Source organism: Chrysochloris asiatica, unplaced genomic scaffold, assembly GCF_000296735.1.
Source record: "Chrysochloris asiatica unplaced genomic scaffold, ChrAsi1.0 scaffold00095, whole genome shotgun sequence".
Classification (NCBI taxonomy): domain Eukaryota; kingdom Metazoa; phylum Chordata; class Mammalia; order Afrosoricida; family Chrysochloridae; genus Chrysochloris; species Chrysochloris asiatica.
Genome location: NW_006408613.1, coordinates 1,477,924 through 1,494,900, shown reverse-complemented (window position 1 = coordinate 1,494,900; position 16,977 = coordinate 1,477,924). Strand labels below are relative to the sequence as shown.

Sequence of the window (16,977 nt, the reverse complement as noted above, 5' to 3'; positions counted from 1 at the left end):
GAGAAGGATATCATGTTTGGTAAAGTGGAGGGTCAGAGAAGAAGAGAAAGAACCCCAATGAGATGGATTGGCCAAGTGGCAGCATCGATGGACTCAAGTGTGGCAACAGTAGTGAGGCTGTCCCAGGATCGGGCAATGTTTCGTTCTGCTGTGCATAAGGTCGCTCTGGGTCAGTACCGACTCGATGGCACCTAACAACAACAATGAGACGAGTCCTGTTGTGGCACTGTGGATTAATGCGCCAGACTACAATGCCGTTTGAACTACAAAACTTGTGGTTCAAGCTCACCAGCTGCTCCTCGGAAACCCTATATAGGGTCGCCATGGGATGGAACCGACTCGACAGCACTTAACAATAACAACAACAAATGAGACTAAGATAAGTGTATTACTGAGAGAACTTGTCTGCAGCCATCCACTGATCCCAGAGACATATTTAAACATGTTTTGTTTGGAATAAACCTGTGCAAAAATGACCTAGACGCCTAGTAGCAATACTTCTGCAAAATGAGAGCGTAAACCAAATGGATACAATTACCTGAGGCTTAAAGTAAGGAGCAGTAGTGAACAAGGTAATTTAACACTGGGGTGCAAACTGAAAGGCTGCCCAGTTTGAACCTACGAGTCACTTCATGGGGGAAAGATGAGGCAGTCTGTTTCCATAGAGATTACATCCTATGGAAACTCTATGGGGGCAGTTCTACTCTATCCTACAGGCTCACTATGAACAGGAATCAACTTAGCAATGGTTTCCTTTCTGGCTTACAGTTACTTAACATGTCAATTTCTGGTCTTTCCATTAACATTTTTTACATGTCTAAAAGCCATTAAAATAGTAATGTTTACAATGTCTCATAGTACCACTAAAAATACAAAATTATTAATTCCTAAACTATAATTTTACCTATAACAGAATGAAGCTGAATAGTAATTAATCTTTACACAATTAAAAAAGAATAAATAGACTATATAGCTAAGATTTTTTTCTTTGTGAGTATAAAACCCAAGATAAAAATCCCTTCTAAAAATATATCATTCATATAATACAACACTTGTGAAGTTCTATTTTATATAAAATTCTTTTTTTTTTCTAGTAGCTAGTCCTCCCTCAATTAAATAAGATTCATTCTTTGTGAAAAACAAAAACCAGAAAACCCATTTCAAATCAACAGATTAAAAATCCCCATGGAAAAATTTCTCTGTCTTCTCTTTGTATCATTAACACTTATTAGTATGTGGGAGATTCCAAATCACATATACAGTTTGGTGCAATGCATGTAAAAGATAATTCTGGAGCTTAAGGCAAACTCTCAAAGAAGACATGAAAGCATCATCAGTTCACATGTGACCCTAACAAAGGCAGATTAGGATCTAACTTCTCCTAAAGCCCTTTCAACCTATAACACCAATATAAGAGAAATTCTCCTGACCTCATTTCTTCTTTATTTCCCTCCTATACATGCAAGAGGTATAATTTTATGCAGTTGCCAAAAGCATTTTGAACATTTTATACTTATAACATTTAAAAAACCACCACCACAACAAAAACCCAGTTATTCAAAAGAACCATCAAAATAGCTTAGGAAATAAAATACTTACTTTGACTACATAATTGAACCTTCGGATATCCTGAATTGCACTTGAAAAGTCTAAGCGATTGAAAGCTTCTCCTAAGGTACAATAGCCATGCCTCTGTAAAAACAAAACAAAACAATAATGAAAGTGTTAAAATTAGTCAATATAATTGACAGTTGAAGGAGCCCTGGTGGCACAGTGGTTAAGATTTTGGCTGCTAACTGAAAGGCTGGTGGGTTTGAACCCATCAACCAATCTATCAAAGAAAGATGTGGCAGTTCGCTTCTGTAAAGATTGGTGGTGGTGGTTATGTGCCATGGAGTTGGTTCGAACTCACAGCAACCCTGTACAGGGTTTCCAACACTGTAAATCTTTACCGGAGTGGAAAGCCTAATCTTTCTCCCACAGAATGGCTGGTCATTTCAAATTGCTGACCTTGAGGTTAGCAGTCAGAATTGTAACCACCAGGGCCTAAAAACCCTAAAAGTGACTCACTGACAATGAGTGGGTTTCTAATTGACAGTTCAATTAATCTGTGCATTTTTTTTTTTTTTTTTAAATCTGGCAAAGGCATTTGTATTTTTCTGAAATTCCATTGCATGCAAAAATTTTTCCTGGAAGATGTGGAAGCAATGATACATAGACAGATTGTGACCAACTATCAATCACAGTTCATATTGCTACTTTCATTTCTTTCTCTGTTCAACATAAAGAGTTCTAAATGTTACACAAACAACTTTTCAAGGTATCTGCCCATCTCACAGTGGCCTCTTCTTTCCTTGGAAATTAAATCTGATTTACAGAGTAGACCACAAATATCATACATGAATGAAATGATTTTGCCTACCTTTATAGGGGGAATAAAACCATACGTGTAAGTAATCTCAGAAGTGGTAAGACAACATATTCTGTCATGTGGATAAGCAGCAGCATCAAGTAAGAGTAATAAATATGCACAATGAGAGGTGGAGAAGAGAACTGGAGCCAGGTGTATCACCTTTTCAGTTCCTAGTTTTGGTACTTTCCTGAAGCCTGGTTATAGTCCTGTTCAGAGGATCCATGTAACATCTCCACACCCTAAAAAGTCCCCATTTTGTTTCTTATACTAGGTTAAATTGTATGTTCTTCATTTAGATCAGTGTGTTAAAATAAAGCAAAAGAAATATTTAACTGTCCTTTATAAACAGCCATTATGTAGAACATATAATTAAGCATCAGTTTCAAAAAATCTTCATCTCTATGAGGGGACTTCAAAAGTTCATCAAAAAATGAAATTAAAAGATAAAAACACGAACTATAAACTTTATTCCTCAACATGTGGTTGTTGTCAAGTGCCGTCGAGTTGATTCCGACCCATAGCGACCACGTATAGGGTTTCCAAGGAGCAGCTGGTGAGCTTGAACCGCCGACCTTGCAGTTCAAATGGCTTTGCAGTCTGGTGCATTAACCCACAGTGCCACACCAGGATTCTGTTCCTCAACCTAAGCTCCATCAAGTTTAAGACATTTTGAAAGTGATGATACCAGTACTAAGTCCAATCCTAAAGAATTTAGGGTCCTGGAAAATTAACCATGTTAACCGTCTTTTTGTAAATTATTAACCGAAGAAAAATGGTTGTTCTTCAGAGATTTTTTTTCTATGATTAGAAAACAAACAAGTCAGAAGGACCCAAATTAGGGCTGTAAGGTGGATATCTGATAATTTACCATAGAAACTCTGGCCAAATTGCTCTTGTCTGATGAGAGGACTGAACATGAGCCTTGTCTTATTAAAAGACTCCTTGGTGAAGCTTTCTCTGGAATTTTTCTGCTAAAGCTTTGGCTAACTTTCTCAAAACACTCTCATCATACGCATATTTTTTTGATTCTTTGACTCTCCAGAAAGGAAACAAACAAAATGTCTTGAACTTCCCTAAAAACTATGGTCATGACTTTTGCTCTTGACTGGTATGCTTTGTTTTGACTGCACCATTTCCACTTCTTGGTAATCATTATTTAAACATTGACTGTGGTTTGTTTTCAGGAACATATTGCTAAAGCTATGTGTCAGCTCCTGCTACAATTCTTCCAAGAAGTGCTTCAGGATCTTATCCCACTTGTTTAAAATTTCCATGAAAAGCTCTACTCTTGTCTATAACTGATCTGGGCACAACAGTTTGGGCACCCATCAATCAGTTTGTGCAACTTTAGTTTTTCAGTCAGAACTACATAAAATAATTTATTTGATATGACATTACATATTCATTCGAAACAAAAGAAAGTACACTCTTAGAATACTTACTTCTCTTGTGCTTTCTTTATGGACATAGATCCATTTTTCACGATAAAAACCTAGAATAAAAATTAACTTTGTTTATAAAGCTTGGTGAATCATTTCAAAATGAAGATTATTTATTATACACTAACAAAATTATCTTACTACAGAGATAGGAGTTACTGTTGTTCAGTTATATATTTGCAGAATTGCTTTGTTTACTAATACTGACTTAAAAGGAGCTTGAAGATCTTTATATGGAAAACTCTCTAATACAATACCAAACCTTAATAAGTGTTATTAATAACTTTAATAAGATCAAAACATAAATGTTATTAAAATTGAATTAAATTATTAATAAGCTCCCAATAATGTTAGGTGCTGTTGAGTCAGCTCCGACTCATAGCAACCCTATGCATAACAGAATGAAGCATATTCCAGTCCTGGGCCATCCTCACAATCATTAGGCTTAAGTCCACTGCTGCTGCCACTGTGTCAATCCATCTCACTGGAGGTCTTCCTTTTTCTCACTGATCCTCCACATTACCAAGCATGATATTCTTTTCTAGGGACTCTTAGGAACCCAATAAAATTTCTGTTCGTCTCTTATATACATATACTCCATATATGTAAGTTTTTAATATAACTCAAACTTGTAGAAAAATTATATAATTATATTCTCCACATGACCCTATCTTTTTAAATAAACCTGCTGCTGTCAAGTTGATTCTGACTCACAGTGACCATAGAGGAACTGCCCTAAAGGATTTTCAAGGCTGAAATCTTGAGGGAAGCAGACTGTCACATCTTTCTCCTGTGGAGTAGATGGATTCAAACTCCCAAATTTTCAATTAACAATCAGACACTTAATAACTACTCCAGTAGGGTTCCTAGCTTCTTAAAATATACTGAGTGTATTCATGCCTTTGAAAAAACTTACTGATTCATGATTTTGCTATAATGCTAAATCCTATTAATATAGGCACTTAATCCCTTTTACATAGGCAACTATAACATATTCCAATCAGTGTTCCTGCTTCCAGGGGTTCTTAAAATCCAGATCCAGCCATGCATCTATCTTCAGTGAATCCTGGATTATCAAGATACCTCACAATTTGGTCTCACTGCTTAGGAGTGAAACACAGAGGCTTTGATGAACTGAATTCATGACTGCTATGTAATCTTTCAGATATACTTTTGTGGGTCTTGCTATTTTATGTTTTGTATAATTACTAGCTTTATTAAATAATCTTACTAAAATGGCTATTTATAAAAAGTCTGGTCACATTATACTGCATAAAATTAGTCAATCACAATCAGAAAAGGAAAAATACTATATGAGACTATTGTAAAAACTCTAGAAAAGGCTTCATGCTATAAGAAACTTTCTTTGATTGTTACCAGGGGTGGGAGGGAAGGGAGAGCAGGGGAGGGCGATGTCTGGCCCATAGATCATACGGTGGTGGTGGTAGTTATGCACCGTGGAGTTGGTTCTGACTCATGGCAACCCTGTACAGGGTTTCCAAGGCTGTAAATCTTTATGGGAACAGAAAGCCTCATCTTTCTCCCATGGAACCACATATTGGGCCTACGAAATCATTTGATCTAGACCTACCATGGCAACCACATACCCAGTCATCACAATTGTTATTGTTGTTGTTAAGTGCTACTGAGTCGGTTCCAACTCATAGCAACTCATAGGATTTCTAAGGAGCAGCTGGTGAGCTTGAATTGCCAACTGTGCAGTTTAAACTGGCCTTGCAGTCCAGCACATTAAACTGCAGAGCCCCACCAGGACTCCAGTCATCACATTGGTTGGTTGGTTATGTGCAATGGAGTTGGTTCTGACTCATAGCGACCCTGTACAGGGTTTCCGAGGCTGTAAATCTTTACGGGAGCAGAGAGCCTCATCTTTCTCCCATGGAACAGCTGGTAGTTTCAAACTGCTGACCTTGTGGTTTGCAGCCTGATTCATAACCACTATGCTAGAGCTCCTTAGTCATCACATTACAGGGGAATTAATAAAATGTTTAACCAAAAAAACTAGCTAACTTTTAAGTTGATAATTTTGCATGGCCTTTGAATGATTTTATAAATTTTGGCAGGAAAAGTTTTTTCACCCCTGAACTAGAGAATGTTGTTCTTGTGAAGTGCCATCGAGTCGGTTCCAACCCATAGTGACCCTGTATAGGGTTTCCGAGGAGCAGCTGGTGAGCTTGAACTGCCGACCTTGCAGTTCAAACGGCTTTGCAGTCTAGCACATTAACTCACAGCACCACACCAGGACTCCAGACTAGAGGATAGACACATGTTAATTTAGATGGTGGGGAGCACAATATACAAGAAGGAGGAGTTTGGCAGAAGAATGATGAAAATAGGTAAAAACACTGAAAGATATATGAGGTTTAAAGGGGATAGACATAAATAGTTTTATTACACATTACTGGAACAACAAAGTTCTGAACATAGATACATGGACAATACACAGGCTGAATGGGTATGGGAAGGAGCGTAAGAGTATACCACATATATATATGAGTGTTTGAAAGAGGATATTTGTACTTTTGCTGCAAATACACCTAAGTGTGAGGTAAAGCATAAGGGGGTAAAATGTTGAAAACTTCTTGTTGTTAGGTGCTTTCAAGTGGATTCCAACTTATAGTGACTCTAAGCATAATAGAATGAAAGCCTTTGCATAGTCAATAAAGCACAGGTAAACATCTTTCTGGTATTTTCTATTTTCAGCCAAGATCCATCTGATATCAACAATGACATCCCTTGCTCCACATCCTCATCTAAAACCAGCTTGAACCTCTGGCAATTCCCTGTCAATGTAATGCTACAGTCATTTTTGAATTATCTTTAAATATTATTTACTTGCATATGATGTTAATGATATTATCTGATGATTTCCATATTCTGTTGGGGCCTTTCTATTTAGAATGGGCACAAATACGAATCTCTTTCAATCAGTTGGCCAGGTAGCTGGCTTACAAATATCTTGGCATAGCTGAATGAGTGTCTCTAGTGCTGCATCAGTTTGTTGAAAGATTTCAATTTATATTCCATCATTTCCCAGATCCTTGTTCTTTGCCAATGCCTTCATTCAGTACACCTTCACTTCTTCCTTCAGTATCACTGGCTCCTGATCATATGCTACCTCTTGAAAAGGTTGAATATTGACCATTTCTTTTTGGTACAGTGACTCTGTATATTCCTACCATCTTCTTTTGATGCTTTCTACATCGTTCAATATTTTGCCCAAATACTGAACGATGAAGAAAAATTACAAGTCAAGGTTTGAATTTTTTCCTCAGTTCTTTCAGCTTGAGAAATGCGGAGTATGCTTTTCTCTTTTGGTTTTCTAACTCCAGATCTTTGCACATTTCATTATAATACATGACTTTGTCTTCTTGAGTTGTTCTTTGAAATTTTCTGTGCAGCTTTTACCTTATCACCTCTTCCATTTGCTTTAGCATCTCTATGCTGGACAGCAAATATCAGAGTCTTGTCTGACATTGATTTTGGTCTTTTCTTTCTTACTTACCTTCTTAATGACCTTTTGCTTTCTTCCTGTATGATGTTCTTGATGTCATTTCACAACTCTTCTGTTCCTTAGTCATTAGTGTTTAATCCATCAAATCTGTTCTTGAGATTATTTCTAAATTCAGGTGGGATATGTTTGTGGTCATTTTTTTACTTTCATGGAATTGTTTTAGTTTTCTTCAGCTTCAGCCTAAACTTGCATATGAGCAACTGATGGTCTGCTTTTACAGTCTTCCCCTGGCCTTGTTTTGACTGATGATATGGAGCTTTTCCACGCTCATTTTTCATAGATGCAGTCAATTTGATATCTGTGTATTCCATCTAGTGAAGTCCATGTGTATAATCGTCTTTTATATTGTTTGAAAATGGTATTTGGAATGAAAAGGTCATTGGTCTTGAAAAATTCTATCATGTGATCTCCAGCATCATTTCTATCACCATCGCCGCATTTCCAACAAGTGATCCTTGCTCTTTGTCGCCAATCTTTGCATTCTAATCACCCGTAATTATCAATACACCTGACTTCATAATTAAAAACTTCTTGGATATTATCAAACATCTTAAGGCAATGAGTTGCTAGGCTTGGGACTCAGGACCAAAGTCTGAGGCAACACTCTGGTCAACTCGCATAGCATAGTTCACAAAGACAATTTCTCTATCCTACTTTGTTTTGTAGCATCTGGTATCTTAAAAGCTCATGAGTGCTATCTAAGGTGTAACTACTATTGGTCTTCCTATATGGAGAAGAAAGAAGAGTTATGAAAATTGAAGATTCATGAAATCAACTATTCCAACAAATGAAGCAGATGAACATCAGTTACCACAACTTTGAGACCAGAAGACCTAGATGGTGCATGGCTACAACCACCGGTTGATCTGAAAGAAATCACATGAGAAAATGTGGAACAAAACTAAAAATTATAAAATAAGAGACTGGGCTTACTAGTCAGAAAGCGACTGGAGGAACCCGAGGCTATGACCCTCGACCACCTTTCAAGCCTGGAATGGCATTTACCCTTGTTGTCCAACTTTCAGTTAATTAGTAAATAGGTATAAAGAGGACAACAACACTAGTAAGGTATGCTCATTATGGAATGGTCATTCATTCATTATCAAAAGAACAACATTTACCTAAGGACAGTGTTGAGAATGGATGTGAAGGAGTGTGGTATAGAAATAGGAACCACAGGGAGGAAATGGGATAACTGCTATTACACAGAAGGGACTGCAATCATTGAGATGAAACAAAATGTATGATTTGTTGAATGTTAAACTTGATGATCTTTTCTTTAAACCTTCACTCAATTCATAGTAAAAAGTAAAAAAAAAAGTATTGTCACTAAATCAGTGGTCATTTAAGTATCTAGATAATCTTTTATTTTATATGATGTATTAATTATCTATATCATCTTTTATTTCACATGATAGCATATTAAAATAATTTTTAGGTCAACATATTCAACAGCTAAAATATAATACAGAATTAGCAATGAAAATTATCTTACATTGAGTATTTGTGTCATTTTTAAAATGATCCTTTTTCCTTTTTTTGGATGTATATTCACACTCTTCATTATTGAATATTTCTTCATCTTCACTATTTAAGATACTGAAATAAAGATACATTTTATTAAAATATTTTTCTGGGAGATCTATATTTGCTTCTCTTTTGTAAGAGAATATAATAAATACTAGATTTACAATTAATTCAGAAGATTAAGATAAAAAATCATGTTAAATTTTATAATAACTTGTTAATTTTCAAAGCCATAAATCATGGGCTTGAAATGACTATATATTTTTAATTTTGATAAATAGATACTTTCCTGGTTCCTTTGAGAATGCCATACCAGGAAGTACTGACTATTTAAAGTCTCTTAGGGATGTTGATATATTTAACCAGGGAAGTTTCAGATATCAAAATACTTTATTAAAACACAGAACGTATAAACAAAACCATAAAAATTCTAGGAAAAAAGTTAGTATGACAATACTATTCCCAGTACTGACTAACGACATGCCATATCATATCCCAGATTCAAAGTTGAAGAAACACTCAATACTTCTATTTATCTATTATACTTTCAAAGATTTAATAATGAAATTATTACTATACTGAGACATTTTCTTATAAAGTATCAATCAAATATAGTGACTGGTAAGGCACTTTTAACCAAAGCCAGATGAAGACAAACATGCATTTTTTACTGTTTAAATACATTTAATTAGACTCTTTAATTTTTATTCTTATTTTCTTTGATGAAATATTTTTTCACTTAGTCGAAAGTTAACTATGTAAAATAGAAATCCTAGATCAACAAAAATAAAAATACGTAAATGTTTTACTTTACACTAATATATAAGATTGTTTTCAATTTGAAAGTAAGGAAGGGGCTCTGTTGAGATAAGCTGGATGGCTTAACGTATATGGAAGTGATGCTCATACCCAAGCAAGTAAAATTACTTTATTTCTCCACCATCATTCTTTGACAAGAAAATTGTTTACAAGCCCCTTTCCACTCACCACTATTCACTTTTAATAAAAACAGCTGAGTCTGCCAAATGAATCTATTTATCATTGTCACAGTAGACTTAAACAGCACTAGCAATAGTTGTAAATCATCAAGACAAGCAAAACTGCATTTAGAAAAGCATATAAACAAACAACATTCAATGACAGGCATTAAATAACACCAATTCATGGAAATTTGTTGATCCTAGTTGAATCTTATATTTAATCAAATAGCATTTTGTTGTCATCGATTCAAATACTTAACATAGAAGCTATGGTACAGTGAGTTGACTGAAAATGTCTTTTGTAGCCACAATCTTTGTGACTCTCACCAAATGATTGGGTGAAAACATGCAAACAGGACGCATGGGACTCTACGGCTGTGACTGGTTAATTTCACCATTCTGCTGGGTTTCAAAGGAGTAACCTAAGAGAAGCAGGAACAGATAATCTCAGGATTATTAAAAAAAGAAGAGACGTGAGGAGAGTGTAAGATCCCTAACTGGAAAAGTGGCACAGCAGAGGTAGTGGCAAAGTAGATGGCATGGGGAGACATAGAAGCCTCAGGTTTCCTGACCCATGGGCCAAGTAAAGCTGAGTGGCTATGGGAAGGAGGTTGTGGGAATGTGCCCTTTCTCACAGACTGGATAAAGGAGCTTTGTAATACCTTCCCAAGCAGGGTATAGGCCAAGGGGTTACATTGCTGAGAGGCAGAAAACAAGAATGAGGCATGTCTGCAGCATGGCAGAGAAAAGGTGTTCGTAACTGTTGCTCCTGAGTTGTTCTGAGCCTGAATTGTACCTGGTTCACTCTTTTAATAAGGTGGTTACGAATCGGGCTGCTAACCGCAAGGTCCGCAGTTCGAAACTACCAGCTGCTCCGTGGGCCAAAGATGAGGCGATCTGCTCCCGTAAAGATTTACAGCCTCGGAAACCCTGTTCAGGGTCGCTATGGGTCGAAACCGACTCGACGGCACTTAACAACAACATAATCATGAATATTGTCTGTGAGTTCTGTGTGGCCATTGCAATGGGTTATCAAAACCAGCAAAGAAGTAAGCATGCTGTGAGAAGGGCAGATAGTGTCAGAATAGGGCAAAGAAGGTTGTAGGGTACAGTCACATCTGACCTCTGCTTTATAGGAATCAACCTTGGGCTGATTTTGAGTTTTATTCCCTTTCCCCCTTGTAAAGCCAAGGGAAATTAGGCATGGCCCCCATGAAATTTTTGCAGAGGCTTTCAAATTTGAAAAGTTTTTCTACTTAAAATCACAAACATCATAGAAAAAGCAAAAAACATCGTCTTCTAGAAACGTTGTTGGTAAATGCTGTTGAGTTAGTTCCAACCCATAGTAACTCTATATAAGGCTTCCAAGGAGCAGCTGATGAGCTTGAACCTACAATCTTGCATTTCAAACTGAGTTTTCAGTCCAGCTCATTAACCCGCAGCACCCACCAGAACTCCCTTTCTAGAAATAGTTTTTGTTCCTTCTTCCTCTGTATTTATCTTGTTTCAATTCTACTGGCACTATTTCTAGGAATTCTAGTTGAATGTGATAGCTAATATACTGGTGTGGTGCTGCAGGACAATACACTGGACTGCAAGGTCAGTTTGAACAACAAGGTCGGCAGTTCAAATCCACCAATCACTCCCTGGAAGCCCTATACAGAGTCATTATGAGTCAGAACTGACTCGACAGCTCTTAACAACAACAAAATATACTTCAGCTACAACTTATTAAAGTGGGAGCAGACAGAAAATAAACATGGATAAACGCCCACTGACACATTTAATAGACTTCAGAGTTTGTCCTTGGTGGGGGTATGTAAGTTTCAGATTCTTACACATTTGAAGGGAGGAAAATGTGTCTTTTCACTCCTGAATAGAACACATGCAGGCTGACTATAGTGACATCACGTTTCTAGTAGATATTATTATAAACTGTTGTTATTCTTGCCTTCATTGGATTCTCCAAAGTAGTGGAAAACTAAGGTTGAATCATGTGGGCAAAGAAGCAATTGCATTGAGCAATGGAGCATTGTTGTGTAGTCAATTCAGACTCATAGCAACAAAGTAGAACTGATACACAGAGTTTTCAAGGTTGTCATCTTTACAGAAGCCGATGAGTGATTGAGTAACCACTGTACCAGGAGGGCTCCTGTTAAGACTCCTATTAAGGCTCTAGACCTTAGACTTTATCACCAAATTTTGGTTTCACAAATGATAAAGAAAAAATGGCTATTTTAAAAGTAATTAATAACTTGTTGTTGTTGTTGTTGCTAGTCAGAACCAACTCATAGCAACCCTATGCATGAGAGAACAAAACACTGCCTGGTCCCACACAACCATTGCTATGTTTGAGACCATTGCTGCAGCCACTGTGCCAATCCATCTTGTTGGGAGTCCCCTCTTTTTCTCTGACCCTCCATTTTATAAACATGATCTCCTTCCCCAGGGACTGGTCCTTCCTGATAATACGTCTGAAGTATGAAAGACAAAGTCTGGACATCCTGGCTTCCAAGGAGTATCCTGGCTGTACTTCTTCCAATACAGATTGTTCTTTTGACAGTCTGTGGTATTTTTAATATTCTCCTCCAACACCAAAACTCAAATGCATCAATTCTTCTATGGCTTTCCTTAGTCACTGTCCAACTTTCACATGCATATAAAGCTACTGAAAATACCATGACTTGAATAAGGCACACCTTAGTCCTCAAACTGACAAGTTTGCTCTTAAATGCTTTAAAGAGGTGGTCTTATACAGCAGATTTGCCTAACACAACACATCGTTTAATTTCTTGATTGTTGCTTCCTTGAGTGTTGACAATCAATCAGAACAAAATTAACTCTGACAATTTCAATCTTTTCTCCATTTGTATGGATATTGTTTATTGGTCCAGTGATGAGGATTTTTGTATTCTTTACATACTTGTTTTTTTTATTTTTTTGTATTCTTTACATTCTTTATACAACCCATATTGAAGGCTGTGCTCTTTGATCTTCATCAGTAGTATTTTTAGTCCTCTTCAATTTCAGCAAGCAAGGTTGTATCATCTGCATATCACAGGTTGTTAATAAGTCTTCCTCATATCCTGATGCCATGATTTTCTTCATATAATCCAGCTTCTGGGATTATGTGCTTAGCATACAGACTGAATAAGTATGGTGAAAGAATACAACCCTGGGGCACACCTTTGCTTATTCTAACCCATTCAGTTCTAACAATTGCCTTTTGGTCTATGTACAGGTTCCTCATAAGCACAATTAAGTGTTCCAGAATACTCATTCTTTACAATGCTGTCTATAGCTTGTCCTGATTCACACAATCAAAAGCCTTTGCATAGTCAATAAAGCACAGGTAAACATCTTTCTGGTGTTCTCTGCTTTCAGTCAAGATCCATATGACATCAGTAATGATATCCCTCATTTCACTTTCTTGTCTGATTTCAGATTGAACCTCTGGTAGTTCTCTGTCAATGTATGTTTGTAATCATTTTTGGATTATCTTTAGCAAAATTTTACTTGTATGAAAAAATTAATGATATTGTCTGCCTTATGCTGGGTCACCTCTCTTTGGGATGGGCATAAATATGGATCTTTTCAACCAGTTGGCAAGGCAGTTGTCTTCCAAATGTCTTGACATAGATGAGTGAGTGCCTCCAGTGCTTCATCAGTTTGTTGAAAGATTTCAATTTGCATTCCATCAATTCCCATACTCTTGTTCGTTTACAATGCCTTCAATGCACTTTGGACTTCTTCCTTCAGTATCACTGGCTCTTGATCCTATGCTTCCTCTTCAAATGGCAGAACATCGACCATTGCTTTCTGGTGCAGTGACTCTGTGTATTCCTTTTATCTTCTTTTGACGCTTCCTCCATCATTCAACATTTTGCCCATAGAATGCTTCAATATTGCACGTCAAGGTTTGAATTTTTTCCTCAGTTCTTTCAGCTTGAGAAATGCTGAGCATGTTTTTCCCTTTTGGTTTTCTAACTCCAGGTCATTGAAAATTTCATTATAATATTTGACTTTGTCTTCTTGAGATACTCTATGAAGCTTTCTATCTAGCTCTTTTACTTCCTCATTTCTTCATATGCTTTAGCATCTCTACCCTGGAGATCAAGATTCAGATTGTCTTCTTGACATCCATTTTGGTCTTTCTTTTTTGCTTTCTTAATTAACAACAACAACAATGCCCTTTTGCTTTTTTCCTATATGATGTTCTTGATGTCTTCCCACAATTCTTCCCGTTTTTGGTCTTTATTGTCTAATTCATCAAATCTGTTCTTCTGATGATCTCTAAACACAGGTGGGATATGTTCAAGATCATATTTTGTCTCTGAGTACTTGTTTTAATTTTCTTCAGCTTCAGCCTGAACTTGCATATGAGCAATTCATGGTCTGTTCTACAGTCTGCCCCTGGCCTTGTTTTGGCTCTGTGTTAATGTGCTAGACTGCAAAGTTGGTTTGAACTGTGAGGTTGGTGGTTCAAGCTCACTAGCTGCTCCTTGGAACGCAATACAGGGTCGCTAGGAGTAAGAACCAACTGGACAGCACTTAACAACAACAACTATAAGAGTATTTACAGTTGTTAGGTGCATTAGGGCTCCAAGGAGTGAGGATGGTGAGACTCATCTCAGATATTGTGGACATGCTCTCAGGGGGAACCAGTTCCTGGAGAAGGACATCATGCCTGTTAAAGGGTCAATAAGAAAGAAGGAAGTCCTCAAAAAGATGGATTGACATAGTGATTGTAACAATGGGCTTATGGATAGGAACAACTGTGAGGATGGTGCAGGACTAGGCAGTGTTTCATTCTGCTGCTGAGTCAGAATTGACTCTATGCCCCTAAAATACCAGTTAGTTCTTATGAGGCTGGTAGTTCATCTGCCAGTCCTCCTCTCTGGAAAGAGACTACTTATTACCACTGTAGCCAGTCTAGTGGGTGAGAGTGAATATTATAGTCTTAATTTGCATTTCCCAGATGGCTACTATATTAACCTTTTTGTCTGTTTGTGTGTTTTTTTTTGCCTTTTATGTATTTTTGAGAATTGTTAGTTCAAGACTTTTATAAAATGTTTTATTATTTAGTGGTAGAAATTGTGGGAGGGGCAATCCTTTTGTTACTGTATCAGCCTGGGTTTGATCAGATACAAAAACAATTCCACTTATTTTAACCGAAAGAACAAAAAAGAAAAAAGTATAAATGCATGTAAAAATTGTTAATTACTTAAGTGAAATGTCAAAGGAGAACACTAAATTATTCCAGTTGTAAAGGAACTGCAGAAAGCAATTCTCATCCATGGGACTGGGAGAAGAAAGGTGCTGAAATTTCAGTATATGAGGACATGGACTGCTGGTGTGGCACTGTAGGATCAGCACTAGACTTTGAACAAGGTCAGCAGTTCAAACCCACCAGCTGCTCCTCACAAACCCTATACAGAGTTGCTGTGAGTTAGATCTGACTTGATGGTACTTAATAACAACAACCAAGTAGTACTGAGTTGGTGCTGGAGTCAAGCTCAGCTCAAATAAGGGGAACAATGGATCTAGTGGTAAACGGAGGTAAGTCAGCTGGTGTTAATGGTAAATGTTGGGAAAACAGCAAAGTAGAAAATGGCTGCTATGCAAAGAAACTGCTGTTGCTGGAGTAAAGAAATGTTACTGACAAGATATTTCTGACATTGACAAGAATAGAAAGTCAACAGGAAAAGAACAATTCCCTTCTTCCTGCAGCCTTGCAGTTTCCCTTTAGCATCCCCTAAGAAGCCAAACAGGGAAGCAGCTGGCAAAGGAGAAATATGGTTTGCAAAGTCCAGCATCCATCATCACTAGGGTGGACTTGTAGTCAAGAGATAATAACATAATAACTAATTTATTGTTAGTTAGTTACATGTAATCTGATATTTTCTCCAAATCTTTGGCATACCTATTAATTTTCTTAGTGATGACTTAAAAAAATTTTTTTAAAGATAATTTCAGATTTTCAGAAACATTATAGAGAGATCCCAAATACCTTTCAAACAGTTTAGCCTACCATCTTACATAATCACATAATAATTATCAAAACTCAGGAATACTGGCAGTCAGTACTATTAGCAAAATTACAAAATCTATTCATATATCAGCAGTTTTCCCATTACTATTCTTTTTCTGCTTCAGGATCCAACACACTGTATACCACTCCATTTAGCTGACACAATTTTAAGGTCTCTCTGATCTGTGAAGGTTCCTTAGTTTTCTCTTACCTGTCATGATCTTAACAATTTTGAGGATTGTTATTAAGTGTTGTCAAGTTGATTCTGACTTAGAGCAACTTGCATAGGGTTTCCAAGGCTGTAAATCTTTGTGGGAACAGAGAGCCTCATCTTTCTCCAGCAGAGACACTGGTGGGCTTGAACCACCAACCTTGTGGTTCACAGCCCAGAGCCACTGTGCTCTCCTTTTGATGATTACTGGTCAATTATTTTGTAGAATGCCTTTTACTTTGGGTTTGTCTGGTGTCTTATGGCTGATATTTTACATTCTGGGGAGGAATCTCACAGAGATGTGTCATTCATATTGTATCAGTGAGTACACAAGGGAGCTTCAAACATTTCATGGAAAAAAATGGTTAAGCACTCAACTACTAATCAAAAGGTCGACAATTTTTCATCTGAGGAGCAGCTGGAAGGTTTGAACTGCTGACCTTGTAGTTCGAAGTCTAGTGCTGATCCTACAGTGCCACACCAGCAGTCCATGTCCTCATAAACTGAAACTCTCCCAGGGGGCACCTTGAAAGACAAGCCTAGTGATCTGCTTATGAAAGATTACTACCATGAAAACCCTGAGTGGTTCGATTCTGCACACATGGAATCATTAAGAGTCAGAAATAACTCAGCTGACAAGTAACAAAAACAACAGATATAACATAGGTAAGGCATTACTTATTCAACCTGTATGCTCAGCAAATAATCTGAGAAGCTGGGTTATATGAAGAAAAATTGTGGCATCAAAAATTGGAGGAAGACTCATTAACAACCTGCGATATGCAGATGATACAAGCTTGCTTGCTGAAAGTGAAAAGGACTTAAAACATTTACTGATGAAGAT

The 16,977-nt window shown here is 37.1% G+C and overlaps 1 protein-coding gene across 2 annotated transcripts in view; it reads right to left on the bottom strand.

The window, feature by feature from the left end:
• Positions 1–16,977, bottom strand: part of FBXO25 (F-box protein 25) — a 115,908-nt gene that overhangs the window by 67,864 nt on the left and 31,067 nt on the right. For both annotated transcript variants that reach the window (XM_006866707.1, XM_006866708.1), the window contains exons 2-4: positions 8,880–8,983; positions 3,856–3,905; positions 1,600–1,692 (exon numbers count right to left, since the gene is read on the bottom strand). In XM_006866707.1, the coding sequence (XP_006866769.1) occupies positions 1,600–1,692; positions 3,856–3,905; positions 8,880–8,983 (247 nt within the window). The remainder of the gene's footprint in view (positions 1–1,599; positions 1,693–3,855; positions 3,906–8,879; positions 8,984–16,977) is intronic.